General features: G+C 41.2%; 1 protein-coding gene across 3 annotated transcripts in view; it reads left to right on the top strand.

Annotated features, from left to right (window-relative positions):
* Positions 1-27,860, top strand: part of ALG14 (ALG14 UDP-N-acetylglucosaminyltransferase subunit) — a 114,487-nt gene that overhangs the window by 26,437 nt on the left and 60,190 nt on the right. For 2 of the 3 annotated variants that reach the window (XR_003942568.1, XM_030207284.1), the window contains exon 3: positions 5,179-5,301. The exons of the other annotated variant lie outside the window; for it this stretch is intronic. Coding sequence is in view for 1 of the 2 variants with exons in the window: in XM_030207284.1 (XP_030063144.1) it covers positions 5,179-5,301 (123 nt within the window). In the remaining variant the exon portion in view is untranslated. The remainder of the gene's footprint in view (positions 1-5,178; positions 5,302-27,860) is intronic. 3 annotated transcript variants of the gene reach the window in all.

The following is a 27,860-nucleotide window of genomic DNA, read 5'->3' as shown; positions in this document are numbered from 1 at the left end:
AATTTGTCTTCCACACTAAGAAGGTGTTCCAGCGAGGCCTGGGGCTGGGAGAGGAGGAACAAGATATCATCAGCATAAGCTAACGTTTTCACAATCGATACCCCCATCTGAATACCCTGGATATCCTCAACTCTCTCAAGCATCCACAAAAATGGTTCCAAGTATAACAAAAACAGAGAGGGGGAAGCCCTGGTGCTTGCCGTGTTCTGTTGGGAAGGATTCAGTTTTAACGACATTTACCAGTAACTATGCTATGTTAAAGCTTCTTTTCCCTTTCTCTCTTCATCTTCCTCTCTGTTTCCTTCTCTCTCCTTCCCCCTCCCTCTTGGTAATTATACTCCTCAGTGCTAACGATCTATACTCCTCCACAAGCAGTTTGATAACAAGAGACGGCATGAGCCTATCTGGCCCATTATGTGGGCTGAAGCCAGCAGACGGAGCTTGTCGTCCTATTGGTTTCATCGTTTTGGGTGTACCAAGATGACAGCAGCTGCATTGGGGAGAATTAAAACGTCCTTGGGTGGAGTGGGTGGAGCCCAGCTTTGTGACATCATTCCGTCTTCTGTTATCAAACCTCTTTGCTCCTCCCATATACCACTGGCCAGCCTACACATCCTTCTTCTCATCCCCCTCACCCTTTGGTTTTTATAGTTCTGTTTTATTGCCTTTTCAGCTTCACTTCCTCAAATCTGTTATGTGGGTGAGCTCTGCAGTAGCGCCAACTTTCAAGCGCAAGCCAGCCAGGACCCCATGAGACAAACACTCTCACCTTCCCAGGCTCCAGCCAACCTCAGTCAGTCATATAAGCAGAGCAGAGGTGACTGGAAGGATCATTCATTCCAGTCACCCTGGTACCAGGAACCAGTCTGTTAGCCCACACAGACTGCCTCTCAGGTACTGTGGAGTGGAAGACTGGGAGAGGGTGTTGGGAGGGACTGACACCTGATACTTCATTTGAAATCTTAAGTCCTGGGTGGTCTTTTTAGGACTTTCTCCTTACAACCCAAGTATATAGCGTTACAGTAATCCAACTGTGAGCAAACTAGATACTGAACCAGTAGTCTAAGGATTCCAGATGTGCGCTTTAAGCTTCCAGATGGCTTTAAATGATTTGGAAATGACCTGGGAGATATGTTGTTCAAATGTGAGCTGATGATCAATGATAACACCAAGGATCTTCAGAGTAGATTCCATAGGATAGGAAGTTTGATCAATGGTAAATTAATTGAAGGAAGTGGAATCGTACAGTTAAGTAATGACCAGAAATTTTGTTTTGTCCCTGTTGAGTTTCAGTCCGAGTTCAGATGCCCAGGATTCCATGAGGTCAAGGCCTAGTTTTATTTGGTGTAAGATTTCAGAAATATGTTTACTGAAATGGAAGTAAATAATGATGTCATCAGCATATACAGTGGGGGAAATAAGTATTTGATCCCTTGCTGATTTTGTAAGTTTGCCCACTGACAAAGACATGAGCAGCCCATAATTGAAGGGTAGGTTATTGGTAACAGTGAGAGATAGCACATCACAAATTAAATCCGGAAAATCACATTGTGGAAAGTATATGAATTTATTTGCATTCTGCAGAGGGAAATAAGTATTTAATCCCTCTGGCAAACAAGACCTAATACTTGGTGGCAAAACCCTTGTTGGCAAGCACAGCGGTCAGACGTCTTCTGTAGTTGATGATGAGGTTTGCACACATGTCAGGAGGAATTTTGGTCCACTCCTCTTTGCAGGTCATCTCTAAATCATTAAGAGTTCTGGGCTGTCGCTTGGCAACTCGCATCTTCAGCTCCCTCCATAAGTTTTCAATGGGATTAAGGTCTGGTGACTGGCTAGGCCACTCCATGACCCTAATGTGCTTCTTCCTGAGCCACTCCTTTGTTGCCTTGGCTGTATGTTTTGGGTCATTGTCGTGCTGGAAAACCCAGCCACGACCCATTTTTAAGGCCCTGGCGGAGGGAAGAAGGTTGTCACTCAGAATTGTACGGTACATGGCCCCATCCATTCTCCCATTGATGCGGTGAAGTAGTCCTGTGCCCTTAGCAGAGAAACACCCCCAAAACATAACATTTCCACCTCCATGCTTGACAGTGGGGACGGTGTTCTTTGGGTCATAGGCAGCATTTCTCTTCCTCCAAACACGGCGAGTTGAGTTCATGCCAAAGAGCTCAATTTTTGTCTCATCTGACCACAGCACCTTCTCCCAATCACTCTCGGCATCATCCAGGTGTTCACTGGCAAACTTCAGACGGGCCGTCACATGTGCCTTCCGGAGCAGGGGGACCTTGCGGGCACTGCAGGATTGCAATCCGTTATGTCGTAATGTGTTACCAATGGTTTTCGTGGTGACAGTGGTCCCAGCTCCCTTGAGATCATTGACAAGTTCCCCCCTTGTAGTTGTAGGCTGATTTCTAACCTTCCTCATGATCAAGGATACCCCACGAGGTGAGATTTTGCGTGGAGCCCCAGATCTTTGTCGATTGACAGTCATTTTGTACTTCTTCCATTTTCTTACTATGGCACCAACAGTTGTCTCCTTCTCGCCCAGCGTCTTACTGATGGTTTTGTAGCCCATTCCAGCCTTGTGCAGGTGTATGATCTTGTCCCTGACATCCTTAGACAGCTCCTTGCTCTTGGCCATTTTGTAGAGGTTAGAGTCTGACTGATTCACTGAGTCTGTGGACAGGTGTCTTTCATACAGGTGACCATTGCCGACAGCTGTCTGTCATGCAGGTAACGAGTTGATTTGGAGCATCTACCTGGTCTGTAGGGGCCAGATCTCTTACTGGTTGGTGGGGGATCAAATACTTATTTCCCTCTGCAGAATGCAAATAAATTCATATACTTTCCACAATGTGATTTTCCGGATTTAATTTGTGATGTGCTATCTCTCACTGTTACCAATAACCTACCCTTCAATTATGGGCTGCTCATGTCTTTGTCAGTGGGCAAACTTACAAAATCAGCAAGGGATCAAATACTTATTTCCCCCACTGTATGAAGGTTTTGAAACCTGCAGATTCCAGTCTGCTACCTAGGGGACCAAGGAGGAGTAATAGAACCTGCCCTCTTCACTTGATATGATCTGAACTTAAGAAAACCTCGTAACCACTTTGAATAGGCTGTGTCGGCGTTAGCGCATGGCAGCTGCTAGGGGTGATAGTCTTTTACATGAGTCAAAATAGAATCAACAATACACCCCAAAATATTATTTTAAAAAAATTGAATACATTTTTTTGTGGACCATCATATGAAAAGTCAATCATAATCCAAAATTAGACAGCATATCATATTTGTTGTTAAAAATAGAACCAAACTGCATCAGGGAGAATGCAACCACATTTTACTCCAGTAACCAAAAATCTTTAAAATATGTTTATTAAAAATGTTTTAAAGAAAAACATTAGCAAAAGCTTCTATCACTTTATCATGTGGACACATGTAGAGTATATGAACAAGTTTACTTTGAAACAAGGGTACATTTGTGCATTTAGGGGTTCTTATACTAAGATGTGCTAAGCCTCACATAAGAGTAGCCATACTGAGTCAGACCAATGGTCCATCTAGCCCAGTATCCTGTTTTCCAAACAGTGGCCAAGCCAGGTCACAGATACCTGGCAGAAACCCAAATCGTGGCAACACTTCATACTACAAATCCCAGGACAAGCAGTTACTTCCCATTCAGGCTTAGCACATGGGAAAAAAGGTTACTGCAGAACACGCTCAGGCGTTCTGTGGTAGCTTTGCAATCTGCGTGCATTAACCTCATGCTAAATTTTTTTTTTTTGAGGGTTCATGGCAGAGGCAGAGAGTGGGCATTGCTGCTCTAACCAGTTAGTATATCTACATTACCATACATTAACTCGTTAGCGCACAGATAAAGGAGGAGCCCTTATTAACCTACAAAATAGGAGCCAGTAAGTGTTCCTATGGTAATTTTAAAAAGTGATAGGGGACACCGAAGAAGCAGATGACTGTGGTCCACTACATACAAAAGTCCAAACAAGTAAGTAGTGTGACCAGCAGGGCACTTCCAATGACAACAGGAAGACAGAACTGTGGTAATGGAAATTTTAAAAAGTGGCCACATGCCAATGGCAAGAGTACATGGCCATTAATAGAAAAAAATAGAAAATTGGGGGTTTTACAGCCATGGCAAAAATGGCCTTAGCGCATGAAAGGTTGCGCTAAGGCTTATTTTTACTGCTGCTTAGCAAAAGGACTCCTTAATTTGCACACTACTGGGACTGGTTTTGGCTTCCTCTCCCTATGTTCCTGCCGGTGGGAGGTGGCGCTTTGATATCACATTTCGAACCCTGAGGGACAGACAGCTTCAGCAGGATTCCTTCACTGAAGCACACCCCCCTTAGCAGCAGAAATACAAGTGGAGGACCCCTTTGCAGATTAGGGGAAAAATTGGTTCTGGGTTTCTGTTTTGTAAAGGGACATAAGCACCAATATATATATATATATATATATATATATATATATATATATATATATATATATATATATTGCCTTCATAAATTAGGGATAAAGGGGTCCTTTTACTAAGGTGCGCTGAAAAATGACTTGCGGTAGTGTAGTTGCGGGTTTGGGCACGCACCAATCCATTTTTCAGTGCGCCTGTAAAAAAGGCCTTTTTTAAAAATTTTGCCGGAAATGGACGTGTGGCAAAATACAAATTGCCGCGCCTCCATTTTGGGTCTGTGACCTTACTGTAAGCCATTGACCTAGCGGTAAAGTCTCACGCGGTAACTGGGCAGTAAATGCCACGGTGTGCATCCAATACGCGCGTCCAAAAATAATTTTTCGGCCACGAGTATCGAACTTGTGGCAAAAATGAAATTACCGCAAGAGCCACGTGATAGCCGTGTGGTAACTCCATTTTGGCACGCGTTGGGCATGCATAGCTGCTTATGCGGCTTAGTAAAAGGGCCCCAAAATGAGGTCCTTCTTGGACTTTCAGCATAAGCCTGCTGTTAAAACAATGATATTATTTTATATTTCGCCATCCTCCTCACTTCAATAGAGTTTTCAGATAAAAACTGGTCATGTGACTACAATACTGTGTCTGTAGATGGATTCAGGTCAGTTCCTCATGTCTGGAATCTGCACAGTTTCTTTCTCCACTGCTGCTGGTGTGCAACTTCAGCTTTTTCAATCTTCCCTCAGTATTTCATCCATCGCATTCCCAGAAGTCGGGAAGTTCGACAGTCTTGGAGTTCTTCAGTGCTGACGACCCTCCGCTCCTTGCTTTACTCCCTTCCTTTGACCTTCAGGCTGAAGCCAGATTTGGTATGTATGTCTCCCTTTTTTTGTTAAGAGGGCAGAGATCAGTACAGGCCTTATATGCTTGGGACCTGATCCATACCACTTCCTGCACATGGAACATGTTCATTTGGTCTTCTCTCTGGGCTGCTTGAGTTGTGTGGCAAGAGGCTGATTGATTGTTCTTTGCACTCCCTATTTTAGCACATAATAATTAGAATTTTACCAAATATGAACACCCAGGAATCCATTCAGCTTTCTGTGAGTGATTTTGAAACTAGTTTCTACTAATCAGAATGGGTGAATCATGTAGTCCTCAGTCAGAATAGGGTCAGTGCCAGGTCATGCAAAGAATCCCTGATATGCTCCTGCAGGGCAATCAGTCTCTTGCTCCAGACAGTACAATCCCAAGTGAGGTTTCTTTTCTTCCTGCATTGAAAGCACACGTGTTCTTCTTTTAATGTAGCAGTACGGGGCAAAAATCAGAGCCCTATAGTACCTTAAAAGAACAAAATAATTCTGTGCCTCCTTTTTTCAAACCAGTTTTCTGTTTCTATTTCTTAAAAAGAGGCCAGTACACTAAACTGCAGAATTTTTGGCAAATGGGCAACATGTGAAAAAATGCCTGAAACACACAAAATAGCCAGCATTTTAGCTTTTCTGTGTTTTCTCATGTTGCCCCTGTTTGCAGAAGAATTCAAAGAATGTATCCCTTCTTTGTAGTGAACTTTCACGCATAGTCTGTATGTGAAAAGTTTATTTTTAAGTTCATATACAAGTTGCTGTGATGCAAAAGAATGCAAAGCAGTTCATTAATTGTGCATTTAACAAAAATGGGCCTGCAAAAAAAGGCTTCATGGCGAATGGCATAGCTAGGATTGAATAAGCCCCGGGTGGAAAAATTAAGATGGGCCCCCTATAAACACCATCTCTCCCAAAGTGATGGGTTTGTGAGGCGGAGGGGAACCCCTTCACAGCTCCAGTAAACCAGGGGCGTAGCTACGGGTGGGCCTGGGTGGGCCCAGGCCCACCCAATCTCAGCCTGGGCCCGCCCAGTCTTTTGGGACCCTCAACTACCACGACGACGACGACTTCGTTTTTTTGCCCGCAGCGGCCAGCGGGTGTAAAAGCAGCAAGCAGTGAGCCAGTCTCGACTCCGCGTCCTTCGCTTCCTGCCCTCTCAGCGTCCCGCCCGCCTGAAAGGAAATGACATCAGAGGAAGGCGGGACGGCAAAGAGAGAGGGCAGGAAGCGAAGGACGGAGTCGAGACTGGCTCGCTGCTTGCTGCTTTTATGCTGCAACTTCGGGAGTGGAAGTGAGCCAGCCAGAAAGAAGCGATTTGGTTTCCACTCCTCCGCGCAGCCATTGCCGTTCGCTCAAAACACAGGGCAAGCAAACCTGTGAGCTGCTGCATCCACTTTGTCGTTCTTTTGAGGGGGTGGGCAGGGGAGATGCCAGATAGAATGGGGAAGGGGATTGAAATAAACAAAATGGGCAGGGGAGAGAGGAGAATTGCCGGACAACAGGGATTGATGGAGGGGGCAAGGGAGAGAGGAAATTTGCTGGAGATGGATGGAGGAGAAGGCAGGGGAGAATGGAGAGTTGCTGGACGGAGCGGAGGGCAGGGGAAGGAGGAGAATTGCTGGACATGGCTAGATGGAGGGAAAAGGGGAGAGAGGAAATTGGCTGGAGATGGATGGATGGAGGAGAGGGCAGGGGAGAATGGAGAGTTGCTGGACGGAGCGGAGGGCAGGGGAAGGAGGAGAATTGCTAGACATGGCTAGATGGAAGGAAAAGGGGAGAGATGAAATTGGCTGGAGATGGATGGACGGAGCGGAGGGCAGGGGAAGGAGGAGAATTGCTGGACATGGATGGATGGAGGGGAAAGGGGAGAGAGGAAATTTGCTGGGTATGGATGGATGGAGGGGAGGGCAGAGGAGAGAGGAGAATTGCTGAACATGGATGGATGAATGCAGGGGACAGAGGACATTTGCTGGATATGGGTGGATGGAGGAGAGAGCAGGGGAGAATGGAGAGTTGCTGGATGGATGGAGGGAAGGGAGAGAAGTCAGAGAGGAGATGCGCATGGATGGAGGGCAGGGAAGAGAAGGAAAAATGTTGGACAAGGATGGAGGGGAGGGAAGACAGAGGAAGTAGAAGCACATGGATGGAGGGGAGTAAGGAGAAATGCTGGATATGGATGGAGGGGAAACTGCTGAGTTTAAGGGCTGGTTTGGAACACGTTGAGGGCAGATACTGAAACTCGAGGAAGGATAGGGACAGGGCTACAGATGGTAGACAGGACACATAGGACACAGGAGGATGGTGGACATGGTGAGAGAAAAAATATCAAATGGAAAGAAGACACTGCATAAAACAGAAGACACTGGGACCAAAGCGAATAGAAAAACTAAATGATCAGACAAAAGTATTTTATTCAGAATTTATTAATTGGAATATGTCAGCTTTTGGAAATGTGAATCTGTGATATTTTGCATGTAAGTTTCAATTTTTCTCGTATTGCTGCATGCGGAGTCTGACTTCTTGAGTTAACTTTCCAGTTCAGTATTTTGCCTTCATATTTTTTGATTTCTAGTTCCTTGTGTCATGTCTGTTGTGTCATGTGTTTTTCATGTGTGATCAAGGTGCAGTATTCTGCTAGCATGTAGTATTTGCAGCCCTTTTTATTTTGCTTTTTTGTTTCACGAAGTAGTGTATTGGTGTTTTAGAGCCTAGTGTAATTACAGTTCTGCCTTTTCAAGCATAAGGTTGTAGCTCATCCTGTCCTTGGAATTAGTGCTGTTATGGTTTAGTAAGGATATGAGTGTGTTTTTGCACAAGTTTGTGTATAGCATTTTGCAGTGGAGAGATTGTGGGATAATGTAATTATATTTAAAAATATCAATTTTTCCATTAAGTATGTATGTGGTTATACTGATGCAGGGCAGCTGTTGGGCATCAAGTGAATTCTAAGGCATTATTTTGTAGGATCCCAAGAGACGCTACTCAAACTTATAGGTGCGTGCCCACCCATATTAGCTCTGGGCCCACCCAAAATCTCAGGTCTGGCTACGCCACTGCAGTAAACAATCCCTACAAAAAGCAAACACATTCCAGACCTATATAGAAAATCTGTCACAGTAATAGAAAGAGAAACTGAAATGCAAAATTTCAGAGAGAACACATTTCCTAACATTGACATATTACAATTAATAAATTCAGAAAAAAATACATTTTTCTACCTTTGTTTTCTGAGTATTTCTTTGCTCCCGATGTCTCTTTTCTGCTTTTCTTCTATTAACTCTCTTTCCAGGGTCTCCTGACCCTTTTGACATTTCTTCCCTCTGCATCCCTTAGCCGTTTTATCCAGCATCGTGTGTCCCTGTCCCTATTCTCTTCCTGTGTCCAGCGTTACCCCTTGTGTCCCTGTCCCTACGCATCCTCCGCACCCAGCATCTCTTCTTTGTGTCCCTGTCTCTTTCCATGTTCAGCTTCTCCCCTCTCTCTTCCCTTCCTCCTGCATCCCCCACCCCAGGGCAAGTGTCTCTCCTTCTTGCACCCTGACCCCTTCTTCTCCCGTGGTCTGGCAGCTCTTTCTTCCCCTCTCCATTGGTCCAGAGTTTCTCCTCCTGCCCCTATCTTTTTGGTCTAGGTCTGTCCCCCTGTTTGGTTTTGATTGCTCTCTCTCTTTCTTCCCTTCACTTCTCTCTAGGATAATCATCTCTCTTCCTCTCTCTCCCAACCCCCTGCACAGGCCTGGCTTCTCTCCACCACCAACATGCAGGTCTGGCATCTCTTTCTAACCCTCGCCCAGCAGTCCTCCAAAGTTGCAGTGGTTGACCAGCAGAGGCAGCGCTGAAAACAGGCTGCCTCAAGCTGACTCCACCTGAGCCTTTCACCTGCCACGTCCCACTTCCTTTGGTGTAACTTCTTGTGGGCAGAATGCTACAAAGGAAAGGCCCTCATGGGGTCAGCCAGAGACAGCCTGTTTTCAGTGCTTCCTCTGCCAGCTACCCACTGTAATCTTGGAGAATCACCATCAGGGAGGGAGCTAGAGAGTGATGCTGGAACCATGGGGGGAAGAGACAGAGAGGTGCAGGGCAGCAGGGATGAAGACCAGAGGGCACCTTGGTTTGACAGCAGGCGGCCCCTACCATTGGGCGGCCCTGGGATTGTTTTCACCAAATGATAATTACAGCTCGGTACACTTTCTTAGAGCAATCCTGTAAAAAAATGTATAGTTGGCCATTGTACTTTATATTAAATTTTGTTTTGTTTTTACATACATTGTGGGTACAAATTCTATAATGGGTGCTAAAAAGACACCAAAAACCTGAGTGGTAAGCTTGTAATCTGTGACAACAATTTTGCATTGCTGTGCCTAAATTTAGACACACCCAGTTTACGCCATGACTATAGCTGGTATAAATGCACATGCCTAAATATGCAATATTTGGCCATATGCATACGTGATTATATTTATAGAATTAACTCCAAAGAGGGTCATTTTTATAAGGCTTTTGCTGTACATGAAGCATGTTACATGTGAAACCAAGCTTTTTCAAAATTGTGTGCAGATGTACATGCGTAGTTTGCGCAGAACATGCACACATTTACGTTTTCAGAGCGGGTGTAAATTTGTGTGCTAGGGAGGTCACTCTTATTGAGGAACAAATCAAAGCAGTTTACAACAATAGGGAAAAGGAGATGAGACTTTCTTTGGATACTAGTAGTAGTAGTGGTTACAATCAAAGTCACTTAACCCTCCATTGCCCCAGGTACAAAATAGGTACCTATATATATATATATATATATATATATATATATATATATATATATAGGTACTTATTTTGTACCTGGGGCAATGGAGGGTTAAGTGACTTGCCCAGAGTCACAAGGACCCCGATGCTCAAAACTCCAGCAGTGTACTGAATAGCGCCGGAGAAACAGAGACAGAACAGCGCCCCAGAACATCTCCCTAATGCTCAGCACTAATGAGATGCAAATATATGTTTGTTCATAGCATTGAGTATTAGGGGTTTGGCGGGAGGATAGTGTCTGGTGCAGGGGCGTATCTGCGTGGGGCCACAGGGGCCTGGGCCCCCGCAGATTTCGCCCTGGCCCCCCTCCCCGCCGTCAACCCTCCCCCGCTGCTTACTTTTGCTGGCGCCGAGATCCGACCCGCAATCTCCGTTTTTCGTCTTCCTCCGTGGCCATGCTTCCAGGAAGTAACGCTGCAGTGCTGATTCGTTGAATCCAGTTCGGCGTCTGACGTCAGACGTCGAACTGGATTCAACGAATCAGCACTGCAGCGTTACTTCCTGGAAGCATGGCCACGGAGGAAGACGAAAAACGGAGATTGCGGGTCGGACCTCGGCGCCAGCAAAAGTAAGCAGCGGGGGAGGGTTGACGGCGGGGAGGGGGTGGAGAGAGGCGGCGGCGGCAGGGGGGGGGGGGGGAGAGGGAGGCAGGCAAAAATGTGCCCCCCCTCTCTGGCTGTGGCCCCCCCTACCGCCGGATTCCAGATACGCCCCTGGTCTGGTGCATGCACTCAAGAGTTGTGCATTAAGCATAGCTCTTCAGCGCATGCCCAGAATGCCAGAGTGGATGGAGGGAAGGAGGAGGAAGAGGTGCCACTTCGGAAGATATAACTTCCTTTAACAATTGTTTTTCTCAGTTTCCATAAAATGAACTCAACATGACAGAAAATTACACTGTCTGTTCCCAATGGAAGATGTAAACTTTGCAATGGAAAGATGTCTTTTGATCCATAAAAATGCCACTCAAAACACTGGCATATTCGAATAGTGAGTTCCTAGACTATTCTGACTCTTAAATTCTAAAATGTTGTAATTCAAATTGCAAAGAAAGGGACGGGAAAATAATAGATAATATTCAATATACTTACCCCCCCCCCCCCACCCTAATGCCAGCTCCAAGCTGGTGTAGGGTTTACAGCGCAAATAAAGCCCTTGTTTGGTGCGCTTTCCTCTGAGCATTAGGGAGGAATAGGGAACGACCTCATTAGCACGCATTTGCATGCTCATTGCACTGTAAGCCGGCAAACTCATTTGTTCACGCGCTCGTCGGCCCTGAATATTCTGCGCTAGCAAGTGCAGACACTAGTCTGGCGCTAATGGCCTCTAGTGCGCGCCTTTGCTTTTCAACATTGGGACCAAGGAACTGCAGTGGGAATCGTACGCTGCAGTAACCACTAGGCTACTCCTCCACTCCTATTATATAGACCTATTTTGTAAAGCCACATAGCTGCCTATTTTGCCTTTACAAAATAGGGTTAAATAGGCACTTTTTGGACTTTTCACATAGGTGCCCTGTTGTTAAAAATTATCCCTGAGGACAATTTCCAAAAACAATTCTTCCGGTTAATGGCTGTTTATCTGCATAGAGGATGTTTGAATATTGCCCACCCTCCCGGCAGGTAAAGTACATGAGGATGGTCTTTAAATTTGTTTAGCTTCGATGGCAGCTGCTCTTTACTGCCCCCAGAAGCTGCTGCCCTGGTCGACCACCTGGTTTGCCTAAGCGATAAGCCACCCCTGCTGAAAGCTGCACATATAAATCATTTTTAAATCCTTCGCTGGCCTGAATACTTCCTCTCCAGCCTCCTACAGTGACAGAATAATAACACTAACCCAGAGCAAGCATCGCATAGATGATATAGCTAAAAGGTGAAGACAGGGCAGGAGATTTCTAAAAGCACAAGGCCTGTCCACAGTGAAAGGTACGGAGTTTCATTAAAAGAAAAAATAGAAACGGTCACAAATGTAGGAAATAAATGTTTTGGGACCAAAATGATAGAGTGACTAGGATTAAATCAAAGATAGGAAACACATACAAGTTGATATTTGAGGAGTTAGTGCCTCATTAGTCCCTTGTTGTGCTTTTCCTAGTTTTCTGGTATGTCTTTCATCTTGAGTAGAGAGGTGTGGTAGCCGTGTTAGTCCACTTTTAAAGGTAATCAATAGAAATAAAACATGGAAAAGAAAATAAGATGATACCTTTTTTATTGGACATAACTTAATACATTTCTTGATTGTACTGCTTTGTCACCCTCCTATCTCCATGCATATCTCCCTGTCCCTCATCCACCCAACTCTTCCTGTCTCTCACCTATCCACCCCCATCCTGTTAGACTGTCACTGAAATGTTTTGATGTTTCACTTATATATACTGTCATCTACCAACATTTGCTTATTTCCGATCTGACGAAGAAGGGCAGCCTTCGAAAGCTAATCAAGAAATGTATTAAGTTATGTCCAATAAAAAAGGTATCATCTTATTTTCTTTCCCGTGTTTTATGTTGTTTGATTTCTATTGATTACCTACTATGTCTTTGAAAGTGGGCAGCCCCGGTTGTACATTGTGGTGACGCATGTCTGATGTGTGGGTGACACTCTTCTCATCTTCCCTGCCTTCCATGGAAGTTGGCTGTTTATTATTCCTTCTCTAACATCTGGACTGAAGGACAGGAAGCACAAGGCAGGGTGTGGGAAATGTTAAAGTCAGCTATTTTGGGCCCATCGACTTGTTGTTGAATTAAAGAGCAACTGTACAATTCTGTCTTTTTATCCCCACCATAATAAGTGATGACTGTTAAGAACAATATTGACGTAATTTTTAGCCTGGGTCTTATGTGAGGCTGGGATCTCTGCTTAGAAGCATCACTGTATTATTTCCAACTCACACCTAGTAAAACTGAATCATGAGGAGGCGGAACCGTGAGACAGTAGCGGAGCTGAGATTCAGGGTCTGGTATGCCTTAGCTTCGGTTTTACGCCCTTGTTAAAAAAAAAAAAAGGAAACCAGACCGCCATCCCCCTCACCAAAAGAACCCCTCCCCCAATTCAAATGTGAAAATTAATTGAATGGAAGAATAAAGAGAGACTTTTTTGTAATTGGGGAGGGGTAGCAGCATTTTGAAAGTATTAGGTTGGATGGAGTAAGGCAGCAGCACTAGAAAAGATATGAAATTGTGAAGGCTTTTTAAATTTATTTATTTAGGTAAGTATCAAATGTAGTTGTTTTTTTTTTTTGTTTTTTTTTTGTTAGATATATTTGTTTTCTATATGAAGTAGCTTAATAGTTAATGCAGTAACCATTAAGCTACTTCATGTATTGGTAGCTTAATGATTAATGCAAAAATTATATTAGATATAATATTTATACCTTAAAACAAAAATTATATAGATATTTTTGTTTCTATGGGCCCTGTTTACTAAGCCTTGCTAAAGGCAAGTTAGTGGTTTTAGCGTGTGCTAACCATTAACGCGCGCTGTGTAGGTGCCCACAATATTCCTATGGGCGCCTACACAGCGCGCGCTAATTTTGTGCACGCTCTAAAAACGCTAGCGCCCCTATATGAAGTAGCTTAATGGTTAATGAGATCCTGGGGACCCGGTTTGATTTCCACTGCAGCTCCTTGGGACTCTGGGCAAGTAACTTAACCCTTCATTGCCCCAGGTACAAAATAAATATCTGTAATGTAAACCGCATTGATTGTAAGTGCAGAAAGGTGGTTCATCAATTCCCTTCCCCCTACTATGTATACTGTTTTGTCTAAATTTTAACTATTTATATTTATTTTGTAAGCTACATAGGAATGTAATGATTTGTGACTGAATTAGATCTCTGCAGGGGGTAGGGGAGCAGTAGGAGCTCAGAGGTTTGCTGTTGCAGAACTACCAGCCTGTGACTTACAAACACATTCTTCATTCGGGCTTCATTGGCCCAGTTTTGAACAGGAGCAGAATTGTATTTCCGTCTTACGCATGAATCTCACATATGAGATATTCTTATTTTTCATTCATATTGTTCACCGCTGTGTTCTTGTATAAGCCGAGCGGTATAGTAAATGGAATGAAGTATAAGCTGTAACCTTGCTGGAAAGCAGTGGGTGACAGGCCTTTGGACAATTCTTGGAGGTGCTGAGGGATACCCCAAAAGAGACAACAGGTCATTGGAAATGGAGGAGATGTCTTTGCAAGAACAGGCTGAAAAATAAAGTGGGAAAAACTTAATTCAAAATACGATCTTCAAAATCTTCCCAATGATAAATTTTAATGAGCCCCGAAAACCTCAGCGGCGCATTTTACATGCACATAGCTTTTTCCTGTAAGGACTTATGCACCCACCTCATCATCGGTTCTCAAAAGGGTTCAAATACCAAATTGGATAGAGTCCTATTTAAGTTACTAATAGTATCTTTGTGTTAATATATATCTCTTGCATTCTGCCAACTTCTATAATGAAATTGAGGGGATGTCCTTGAAACAGCCCTTGGGATGAAACATGTCATGTCAGACGAGTTAGCTCCCATCTGATTTGATCTCTACCTAAGATAAGTACCAATCAAAATAAGATTCATTATAGAAGTTGGCAGAATGCAAGAGATATAGATGAAAATAAGATACTATTAGTAATTTAAATAGGACTCTATCCAATTTGGTATTTGAACCTTTTTGAGAACCAATGATGAGGTGGGTGCATAAGTCCTTACAGGAAAAAGCTATGAGCATGTAAGGCGCACTGCTGAGGTTTTTGGGGCTTGTTAAAATTTATCAGTGGGAAGATTTTGAAGATCTTATTTTGCAAGAACAGGAGCATCTAGGGGTAGAGGGGAAAAAAAGGCACAAAAAGGAGGCAAAGTAGAATGGGTACAGTCGGGGTAAAGAAGGTGTCAATATTTATGCATTGATTATATACTTTATAGTTTATTAAATTTGATATATCACTTATCCACCAAAGCGATCACAGCAGTTTACAATATTTAAAGTACATAAAAAAGAAAAAGAAAAGAACACCATTAAAATAGGATAGCACATGCATATCAGGCCAGTCATCCCATTTCTAAAAAAACAACAAATTAAACAAATCAAATAGCTAACCCACCTGACACCGCTAGAATCATATCAAAAAGCAAGAGAAAACAAATGAGCCTTAGAGCAGGAAAGAGACTCAACATCTCGGAGAGTTCATGGAAGAGCATGCCCTAATGTAGGGACAACATTAAAAAATACTCCCTTTTTCGTAATAAATGACTAGAATACTGGCATATACGTCGTGTGTGAATGGCAATATTTTGCCCAAGTGCTATTCTGTAGGCGCCTAAATGTGATTGCACATAGGGCCCTGTTTACTAAGCCATGCTGTAGGCACACTAGCGACATCCATGTATGGGTGTCTCTAGTGTTAGTGTGCACTAATTTTTATCATGTGCTAAAAATGCTAGCGCACCTTAGTAAACAGAGCCCATAGGTAGAAGGTAGGCATACACATGGGCAGAGTCAATAGAGCGTGTGTGGGGCAAACAGTGTCTAAATGATAGAAAATTGTAATTTGCATGCATGTTTTAGCAATTTAGATGTAGCAGATGCAGCAGCTCTATGGTGGGTATAAGTGCTAGGCCTAAGATATAGAAGTGTATTTCACCTGTTACACTAGTATTGTGTAAATTGAAATCTAGTTATGTGTCAACATTTTTATTGATGATCCCACCTGGTAACACATCCATTAGAGTACATACATAACAAGTTGTAAAGCTGTCGTTCTTATGTACATTAATCTTAAGTTGCTATCATCAGTTTTTGTTTTTATAACAGTACCCTCTCTTATCCCCCTCCCCCCTTACTACCTTCACTTTTGCCATGCACACTGAAAGAAACAATAGTCAGCATGTTACATTAAACTCAAACCGTAATTTCCAATAGTAACACCTTACGTTATTCCGTGATTGAACCCCTTGTTACTATTATTCCCCCCTCCCCCGTCTTTTTAAATACTCCATGCTCATTCGTAATCCTTTCATGGTCTAGTCATAGCCATCCTCTTCATTTTCCTATATTTAATGTGTTGGTAAAGGTACACTGCCTTACTGGTGCTTCTCAAAGCTCTATGTACCATTATCCTCTCTGTCTATTGTATTCCCTGTCCAGACTCACCCAATTGAAATCTAGTTATAAAATAGATACCATAGGGTGGAACATTTTACTTGAGATTTCCATGTAAATGACTGATATCTTTGAATGGTAATCAGTACGTTTTTCTGGAGCCTATTTAGCTAGAAAATTTACCTTGGTCTTAGAGATGGTTTCCGGAGGTTTTTGTTAGGAGTTAGTCAAAGTTTATCCACAATAGTAGTGTTTATGTCATATAAACTAAGGGGTCAATATTCAGCTAGCAGCTATCAGTGTTTTGCTGACAGCCAACAGGGTTAAACCCGGATGCCAGGCCTTTAACAGGGGACTGGCATTGAATTTCTGGGTTTGTGGAGCCGGCTAACACCTGGCCAGTTAAGTGCGATATTTAGCAGTTAACCAGCCATGTGTTACTTCATAAAGATAGGGCTGAACTTGAGGTGATCCTATTTATGTAGTTAACCTAGCAGGTTAAGTGTTGAATATTGGCTAAGTGCTGACTCCGCCCATGGAACACCCCCAAAATAGCTGTTTTAGAGTTTGGCGCTAAACAGTTATTTTCAGTGGCATTAACCAGTTAAGTGCCACTAAAAATTAGCGATTAGCCCTGAACAGGTGATTTAACCAGCCAAGAGCCGTTTCAGGCCAGTTAAATTAGAAAGATTTCCTTGATTTATATCTCTTTTTTTCCAGTAAAGTGGGCTAAAGTGACATTTTTTTAATATAGTATTGGTTTTGTGATATGATTAATATGACACTTTAACTGTTCCTTTTGAAATGTAATATTTCAGAAAATTACAATTAAAAAATAAATAAATACATGTATGTATGTCCGTTCAAGCTCCGATAGATGAATACAGTCTAGGAGCTCTGTGAGGCCTTTTTCTCCTTCTTAAAATATAGAACAGCATTATTGATGAATATAGCAAACATTTTCTTGCAGTGGGAATGTTTCTTGATGTATATGTATGTATGCCATATAGACACACTATTCTAGAATTTCCCCCAGTATGGGAGACATGGTAGTATGAGAGGCTCTGGTAGGGGCTGTTCTCGATTCCTGTGGAAGCATGTGATTGTAGATGTCGCTTAAGTTGGTTAATTCCTGCTTTCCACACGAGAGGCACTGTGTGGCAGGCTGGTGAGCTCAGGATTTGTATTAAATAGCTTTCAAAAGAGTCTTTTTACAAAGGTGTGCTACCGTTTTTAGCATGTGTGTTACATACACGTGCGCTAAACGCTAGAGACGCCCATATATTCCTATGGACTTCTCTAGCGTTTAGCACTCACTAATGATTAGTGCGTAGTAAAAACGCTAGTGCGCCTTTATAAAAGGACCCCTAACTTTTGTGGCTGTGTTAATAAAGGCAAGGTTAGGTTTGAATGAAGTGTCGGGGCTGGAGGGGAAGGGCTTCTCTCACAGCGTCCTGTGAATAGTGTGACAGAAATGAACATAGTGCTGAGAAAATTTGTGAGCCCCCTAAGATGGCCTATATTTTAGTACAATTTGTAGTCAAAACATATTTAGATCATAATCTAAACCCTGATAAGAGATAGAGAACCCCATTGAATAAATGACTGAGATGAGAATAATATGTTTTGTTTATTCCAAACAAACATAGACGGGAAGTATCTTTGTTTAAAAAAGAATGTGAGCCCTTTATACAGTAACTGGTAGCAGCAGTAACGTCAACTAAACATTTCCAGAAACTGCTGATCAGTCTCTCACATCACCCTTGAGGAATTTTGGTCCATTCCTGTCATACAGAACGACTTCAGCTCTGTGACATTTGAGGACTTCTTTACAGGAACAGCCCACATCAGATCCCACCACAATATTTCAGTAGGGTTTAGATCAAGTCTCTGACGTGGCCAATACAAATCACAAAATCTCCTTTTCTTTAGCCTTTCTGTAGTAGATTTACCTAAATGCTTATCATCATTGCCTTGCTGCATGACTTGCTTTTCACTCAGTTTCTGTGACAGGCTGTTTAGAAGGATAAGTTTGCTATTATCTTAAGGGAAGGATATAACCTACCATTAGCTCTTCTTCGGCCTGTACCACACAGCCCTTGTATATTTATGTTTATGTGTATTCAATTTCTCGATATACTTCCCTTCAGGAGGGCAGTCAAAGCAATTTACATACTATTGTATTGATATCGTAATGTATCAATGTATCATACTATGCCATAGTCTAAAGAGAATCCACAAAAAGTGGAGAACTCAATAGATCCCACGATGCGTGAAATAACAAATAAAAAATGTGGGAATATAAGCCACGCTATCCAAAGAATGGAACCAAATAATGTTTAAAAAAACGAAGTTTAATAATTTCCAAGTAAATAATGATATAACAATGCATAAAAAATGACTCGACACAACGTTGTGTTTCGGCCAAACAGGCCTACATCAGGAGTCTATAAACATAAACAAACAATAAACAAATTATGCAAAAAAATAATAAAAAATAATAATAATATACAGCAAAAATTTATACTAAAAGAGGAACATATATAAATTATCCAAACAATATAAATGCAAAGAATAAAATACTATTAGCAAAAAAATAAAATAAAAACTATGCATCTATAGATATATGCCAAATAATATGTCAAACGAACATACTGAAGAAAGGAGCGTTAGTTAAAAAGAGGCTAAAGAAATTGCAAAATAATGAAACCAGGCAACAAATTGAAGTCTATATATACATGGGAATTAATGAAAAAATGAAAAAACTAACCTTGTTGGTCAAGTTGAAATTGAATAAAACACATCAGAGGAATCTCAACTAGTGGATAAAAGATTCCAAAGATCTTACAGATAACATCTGAAAATGGTCTGTAGAAAACAAAAAAAGGTTTGCGCAAAAAAGATCGTATATTAATGAATATGGTTAGCATACATAAGGCAATAAATAAATTTAATCCAATGGTCATGCAGAACAGTTTAAATATCACACCGTTAAAGAAAATCCAAAAGAACAAACAAAAGAAAAAAAGTCGCGAGACTTGACTATTAAGTCTTTTTCAACATGGTTCCGAAAGTAGAACACACAAGACTGACTGAAATGCTCACCGGCACCAGCGCTAGAGGCGCAAACTACATGTACTGAAAAGAAAGACGTGAAACGCATACCTTGAAAAAGATCATTGTGCAAGTAAACCGTAAGCAGGTGAAGCAAAAATGCTAACCGGCGGCAGCGCTAGAGGCACGCATTACATGTATTGAAAAGAAAGACGTAAAACACATACCTTAAAAAAGACCGTTGTGCAAGTAAACCGTCTGTCTATCGCGGCGATCTCAGCAGTAACAATGAAAGTGAAAGTAAGCTACAGGGCAATTCAAATAGCCAAGAAGGCGCGAAAAACGCGCGAAGAACAACCGACACTAGAGTCAGCTGATTCAAAATCATGAAGTATAAACGCTGTGTAGCTCTGTGTGCGTCTTACGCACGTAGAGTGGGCGGAGATACGTAACTACGTGGCACTGAGGATATATAGAGGTTAAATTAATTCATGTGCTGACGTACGAAAAAAAGGGGGGCTGAAATGCGTAACTACGTGGCATAAAGAAAGTGTACTGTTGATTCTAAATAAAATAAAAATACCATAGCGATGAAATGGTATATTAAAATCAAAATTTACAAATTAAATGTGAAAAAATATATAAATATGTAAGACATACATATGTATATATATATATAAAAATTGCGAATTAGATAAAGTAAGAATAATGAATAATGGAAAATAATAATAGGAAAAAATAAAAATATATAATAAGAAAACTTTGGGAAATACTAGGTAATGACCTCCAGTAAACAATAAAAGTATAAAAAAACAATACATAAAATAAAATAAATCCCATGTATATATAATAATACAAATAAGGACAAAGAAATTAGTAAATGTAATATCTAGATGAAATATAAATTATACCAAAATCAGTGCCAGGGATATCAAAACAATGTATAAATGCACTACTGTGATATGAATTAATGAATATGAAATGTATAAATGACAAGACAATATGAAATCTGTACAATATATATATATGTTGGAATATTAATGATAAAATATGTGCATAATGATATAAAAATCCTTATTTATACTTGTACTAATAATACAAAGAAACAGCTGGATTAAAAGAGTATTCAGACTATAAAAATGGGCGAAAGTCTATCTCATTATTCAGACCATAAGGGCTAATGGTATTTAGATTATAAATTAGCCTTTGTTCTTCCTGAAGTATAAGTTTATCAAGATCACCTCCCCTCCATCTACTGGTGAATACCTTAAACACCAGATATCAAAGAACTTATCGATATTGCATCTAGGATGGGTTTTATTACACAAAAAGAGAAGGACTTTTTACAAGTCTTACATCCGACCATTCCAACTATTTATGTATTGCCAAAAATACATAAATCACTCACTAACCCTCCAGGGAGACCGATCATTTCAGGCAACGGCTCAATTTTAGAACCTTTGTCCATATTCGTAGATTTCTTCTTGAGGCCATTTGTACCGTTAATACCATCGTTCATCCAAGATACTACTCACATGATCAATATCCTGCAAGATTATGAGGGATCACTTATAGATACTATACTTGTTACAATGGACATAGAATCACTATACACTAACATTCCGCAGATTGAGGCTTTAAGAATCATTGAAAATACATTACAGGGCAGATCCACACATAGACGTATTCCTAATCATTTGATATTGACATGTGCAACAATTGCACTCACACAAAATTATTTTGGATTTGAAAGAAAATATTACCAACAAATAAAAGGCACAGCCATGGGTTCAAGTATGGCTCCCGACATAGCCAATCTTTATGTCGGAGATTTTGAGAAACAACACTTGACATCACATCCATTTAAAGAACACATTAAGATTTATCGTCAATATATAGATGATATTTTTATTTTGTGGCAGGGGAGTGAAGACACTCTACATTCTTTTTTTGATTGGATTAACGCTCAGGATCCCAATCTCAAATTTAAATCTGACTATAATAATCACCAGATCAATTTCCTGGATCTCATTATTCGGAAAGATGATTATTTATTCAACACAACTATATATAAGAAGCCTACAGATCGAAATACATTTCTACACTACTCCAGCTATCATAACCCCAAATTGAAAAGTAATCTTCCTTTATGCCAGTTTCTCCGCCTTCGACGGATATGCACAGATTTTGATGAATTCAATCTACAAGCAACATCGATGGGTAATAGATTCTCTGCTAGAGGGTATCCTCAAAAACATATTCAAGCAGGCTATACCAAAGCCTTAACCTAGAACCGTGAGGAACTTCTTCAACCCAACCGACAAAAGAAAAAAACAGATATTGTATGTACACTCAAGTACTCTTTTTTGTCCAAACACATTGCTAAGTCCATACGCAAACATTGGCACATATTGGAGGGTCTTGACTGTTTCAATAATAAAGAATTAGTAATTGCATATTCAAGAAACAGAAATTTAAAAGAACACTTAGTCCCTTCTACCTTGCCAGATATAAGAGATCCTTTAGATAACCTTCACTTAGGACATAGAAGATGTGGACGGTGTAGCGTGTGCAACCTCTGTATAGAGACCACTTGTTTCATTCATCCAATTACTAACAAAACTTTTATGCTGAAACATTCATCAAATTGCAATACTACTCATGTAATTTACATTATTCAATGCCCATGCTCTTTATTATACGTGGGCAAGACTATCAGATCCATTAAAACACGCATCATTGAACATAGAAGCTGCATATCTAGGAATATTCAATCCGCACCTCTAGTTCAGCACTGGCATGAGGCTAACCACACTATAGCAGATATTAAGTATCTGGTGTTTAAGGTATTCACCAGTAGATGGAGGGGAGGTGATCTTGATAAACTTATACTTCAGGAAGAACAAAGGCTAATTTATAATCTAAATACCATTAGCCCTTATGGTCTGAATAATGAGATAGACTTTCGCCCATTTTTATAGTCTGAATACTCTTTTAATCCAGCTGTTTCTTTGTATTATTAGTACAAGTATAAATAAGGATTTTTATATCATTATGCACATATTTTATCATTAATATTCCAACATATATATATATTGTACAGATTTCATATTGTCTTGTCATTTATACATTTCATATTCATTAATTCATATCACAGTAGTGCATTTATACATTGTTTTGATATCCCTGGCACTGATTTTGGTATAATTTATATTTCATCTAGATATTACATTTACTAATTTCTTTGTCCTTATTTGTATTATTATATATACATGGGATTTATTTTATTTTATGTATTGTTTTTTTATACTTTTATTGTTTACTGGAGGTCATTACCTAGTATTTCCCAAAGTTTTCTTATTATATATTTTTATTTTTTCCTATTATTATTTTCCATTATTCATTATTCTTACTTTATCTAATTCGCAATTTTTATATATATATATACATATGTATGTCTTACATATTTATATATTTTTTCACATTTAATTTGTAAATTTTGATTTTAATATACCATTTCATCGCTATGGTATTTTTATTTTATTTAGAATCAACAGTACACTTTCTTTATGCCACGTAGTTACGCATTTCAGCCCCCCTTTTTTTCGTACGTCAGCACATGAATTAATTTAACCTCTATATATCCTCAGTGCCACGTAGTTACGTATCTCCGCCCACTCTACGTGCGTAAGACGCACACAGAGCTACACAGCGTTTATACTTCATGATTTTGAATCAGCTGACTCTAGTGTCGGTTGTTCTTCGCGCGTTTTTCGCGCCTTCTTGGCTATTTGAATTGCCCTGTAGCTTACTTTCACTTTCATTGTTACTGCTGAGATCGCCGCGATAGACAGACGGTTTACTTGCACAACGGTCTTTTTTAAGGTATGTGTTTTACGTCTTTCTTTTCAATACATGTAATGCGTGCCTCTAGCGCTGCCGCCGGTTAGCATTTTTGCTTCACCTGCTTACGGTTTACTTGCACAATGATCTTTTTCAAGGTATGCGTTTCACGTCTTTCTTTTCAGTACATGTAGTTTGCGCCTCTAGCGCTGGCGCCGGTGAGCATTTCAGTCAGTCTTGTGTGTTCTACTTTCGGAACCATGTTGAAAAAGACTTAATAGTCAAGTCTCGCGACTTTTTTTCTTTTGTTTGTTCTTTTGGATTTTCTTTAACGGTGTGATATTTAAACTGTTCTGCATGACCATTGGATTAAATTTATTTATTGCCTTATGTATGCTAACCATATTCATTAATATACGATCTTTTTTGCGCAAACCTTTTTTTGTTTTCTACAGACCATTTTCAGATGTTATCTGTAAGATCTTTGGAATCTTTTATCCACTAGTTGAGATTCCTCTGATGTGTTTTATTCAATTTCAACTTGACCAACAAGGTTAGTTTTTTCATTTTTTCATTAATTCCCATGTATATATAGACTTCAATTTGTTGCCTGGTTTCATTATTTTGCAATTTCTTTAGCCTCTTTTTAACTAACGCTCCTTTCTTCAGTATGTTCGTTTGACATATTATTTGGCATATATCTATAGATGCATAGTTTTTATTTTATTTTTTTGCTAATAGTATTTTATTCTTTGCATTTATATTGTTTGGATAATTTATATATGTTCCTCTTTTAGTATAAATTTTTGCTGTATATTATTATTATTATTATTTTTTATTATTTTTTTGCATAATTTGTTTATTGTTTGTTTATGTTTATAGACTCCTGATGTAGGCCTGTTTGGCTGAAACACAACGTTGTGTCATGTCATTTTTTATGCATTGTTATATCATTATTTATTTGGAAATTATTAAACTTCGTTTTTTTAAACATTATTTGGTTCCATTCTTTGGATAGCCTGGCTTATATTCATACTATGCCATACCTTGTATTGTTAATTGAATATTTTTGCTGCTGTAATTGTCTATTGCCTATGTTTGACTTATTCTTGCTGTACACCGCCTTGGGTACATTTCTTCAAAAAGGCGGTATATAAATCCTAATAATAAATAATCATAGTACAGTTAGAAAGGAACTATAATTAATGGATAGGACAGACAAGTAATGGAGGAGAGACAGTGTATAGAGATAGAAGAGGGACAGCAATAAGAGTGGTGGGGCAGGCCTGCTATAGTCACCAAGACTCTACCGTGTTGCACCCACCATGCCTGAGAGTGTAAGGGAGGTGTGTTTTGAGCAAGGGTTTAAACTTTGTGTAGGATGACTCGCTATGGAGAGAGAGGAAGCACATGCTACAGGAAGAGGGAGATGCGGAAAAAGGTACTTCGGTAGAAGCAAGTTGGGATGCGGAAGACTGAGGGAATAGAGAGACGATGTTCTGGCACAAAAAGAAGGCATCTGGTAGGAGTATTGGGCCAGATGATTGCAGCAAGGTAAGGTGGTGAACCTTTGTGAAGTGCTTTGTGGGTTAAAATAAGAATTTTGTGCTGAATTCTGGAGGAAACTGGATGCCGGTGGTAGAAGTGGAAAAGAGCGTTCACACGATCAAAACTTCTCATTGTTATATTATTTTTAGGAAAATTTTGAAAACCCTCTTGTTTCAGAAATATGTATCTTGTTCTACTTATTGACCTCAGTATGTATTCTTACTTTAATATATATATTTTTTCAATTATTGAATTTATTACTATGGCCCTTCTTCCTAGTTCAATGAAACTGGCTTCTTAAAAATTGTAACCCGCGTAGAACTGCGAAGTAATAGCAGGATAGAAAAACAATTTACCATTACCATTTACTTGGATTTGCTGTACATCTCTCCCGACATCAGCTAAAGATGCAGAATCTTTACCTTCCCAAGTGCCAAATCTGTTATTGTCATGAGAATAACATAAGGAAAACCATGCTGACTGAAACCAAGGTCCCTTGAGCCCAGCATCCTGTCTCTGACAGTGGCCAGTCTGGGTCACAAGTACCTAACAGGTTCCAAAAAGTAGATCTATTTGTCATAGTTTATTTCTAGGGCTGGGCAGTGGCTCTCTCAAGTCTACCTGGCTAATATATTTTTTATGGACAATCCATCCTCCTTGACATTGTTGTCACCCTTCTCTGTACCTTTTCGAGGTGGGATGTCCCAGCAGCTCCATACCATGAGGAAGGAGATAAGGCCTCACAGTCCCTTAAGGATATGTAGTCATAATTTACTTCACCTACAGTTTGTGCTGGGTGATTATTTTCTTTTATGTGTTCTACTATTCCTGCTGTTAATATCCTTCCACTCTACCTCTTGGCTCCACCCCCGTATGGTACCAATAAGCCCCTTCTCCTTCAGGCAGCAGGAGATGGCTTACTAAAACATCATCTCTTGTTGCTGCAGGACCTGCCTCGCAATAAGAGCTGTAAGATTTTCTAGCTCTCATGGCAAAACTGGTCCCGTGTCAGCAGGAGATGAAGTTTTATTAAGCCATCTCTTGCTGTTGATAGAAGAGGAAGCTGCTCAGCAGGAGATCTCTGCACCCCAGCAGGAGTGCAGGAGATGACCTGGGAAAGTGATAGTCTCCCACTGACTGCAGGAGACTTGGCAGGTCTGTTATTGGTACTGCTTTGTATATGAATGGGCCTCAAGAAAGTTTCACAGAATTGTTTAATTTTTCCCCTTTATTATAAGAAGAGGATGGTTTCAGTTTAACAACAGTGTCATACCAAGAATTTTTAATTCTGAACCCCAAATATAATGAGAAAAGTTTTGTTCTTTGCACTGTAGTGCCCACTGGGATAGTCTGAACATCTCTTTGCAAGCAAATATCAGGTGAGCTGGTGCCTGTGTATTCAGTAAAAGAAACTTTCCATTCTGTTTTCTGACTGACTGAATAATGTCTTCTGCACCACTTGCTGATTGTTTTTTTAATATCAGTGTTCTTATTTAATTTTCCTGGCACCATTCTTATGGAATTCACTTCCACTGGAGGTTCCCTCACAGAACTACTTTTGCAATTTGATAGGTGTGAAAACCTACCAGGCCTTTCCTGAATCTTAATTGCAGTACTGAGAGCAGCCTTTGTGGACTCCTCCCTCTTGTCTCTCTGTTATGTGTGTGATACTTTGTCCTATGCAACTTCCCTCCCTTCTTTAGTCATGGTTATGTTGGTGAGGCTGAGGTAATGTGCCTGGACCTTGTCTTGCCTGCATATTATTTATCATTCTTTCAGCCTTATTTTCGAAAGTGATGGGCGCCCATATTTTGAACCAAATCGGGAGATGGGCGCCTTTCTCCGGTGGGCGCCCAAATCGGTATAATTGAAAGCCGATTTTGGGCGCCTCCAACTGCAATCTGTCGCGGGAACGAACAAAGTTGTCGGAGGCGTGGTGAAGGTGGGACTGGGGTGTGTTTATCGGCTGAGCAGAGATGGGCGCCCTCAGCCGATAATGGAAAAAAGAAAAGCGTTTTTAGCGAGAAGTTGGGTCACTTTTTCTGGACCCTTTTTTCTCACGAACAAGCCCCTAAAACATGCCCCCAACTGCCCAGATGACCATTGGAGGGAATCAGGGATGACCTCCCCTGACTCCCCCAGTGGTCACTAACCCCCTCCCACCCCCAAAAAAAAGAACTATAAAAGCTTTTGTTGCCAGCCTCAAATGTCATACGCAGCTCCATCACAGCAGTATGCAGGTCCCTGGAGCAGTTGTTAGTGGGTGCAGTGGACTTCACCCAGGTGGACCCAGGCCCATCTCCCTCTACCTGTTACACTTGTGCTGGTAAATGGGAGCCCTCCAAACTGCCCCCAAAACCCACTGTACCCACATCTAGGTGCCCCCCTTCAGCCATAAGGGCTATGGTAATGGTGTAGATTTGTGGGCAGTGGGTTGTGGAGGGCATTTGAGGGGCTCAGCACCCAAAGGAAGGGAGCTATGGACTTGGGAGGTATTTTACTTTTTATTTTAAACTAGTAAAAGAGGCCCGTTTCAGAGCAAATGAAACGGGCGCTAGCAAGGTGTTCGTCGCCAACACCCCTCCCTCCCTGGCCAACCCCTTCGTTATTCTTCCATTGCTCCGCCCTGAAAGTCATGACGTTTGACGCGAGGGCGGGGCCCGGAACGATTCCCCCCCCCCCCCCGCCTCCCTGCCTCCCTCCCTGCCAACCCCTTCGTTGTTCTGCCATTGCTCCGCCCTCGAGGGCGGGGCCCGGAGTGATTTTGGTGGCTTCACCACCACGAACCTTCGAACCTTTTTGAAGGAAGTCAGGGCTTGGCTTCACTGACGTCAGTGTCCTCAGAACTTTGAGGGTGAGTTTTATTATAGTAGATTGTTACAAGTGCCCCTTAGGGTGCCCGGTTGGTGTCCTGGCATGTGAGGGAGACCAGTGCACTACGAATCCTGGCCCCTCCCACGACCCAATGCCTTGGGTTTGTTCGTTTTTGAGCTGGGCGCCTTCGGTTTCCATTATCGCTGAAAAACGAAACCGGCCAGCTCAACTCCGCACACATCCGACGCATTTGCCCGGCACAAACCGTATTATCGAAAAAAAAAAGATGGGCGCCCATTTTTTTCGAAAATACGGTCTGTCCCGCCCCTTCACGTACCCGTTCTCAGACATAGATGCCCATGGAGATGGGCGTTCGCATTCGATTATGGGGGATAAACCATAGTGATATCAAATTAATGT

Source organism: Microcaecilia unicolor, chromosome 6 (genome assembly GCF_901765095.1).
Source record: "Microcaecilia unicolor chromosome 6, aMicUni1.1, whole genome shotgun sequence".
Classification (NCBI taxonomy): domain Eukaryota; kingdom Metazoa; phylum Chordata; class Amphibia; order Gymnophiona; family Siphonopidae; genus Microcaecilia; species Microcaecilia unicolor.
This window is presented reverse-complemented; position numbering and strand designations above follow the sequence as displayed.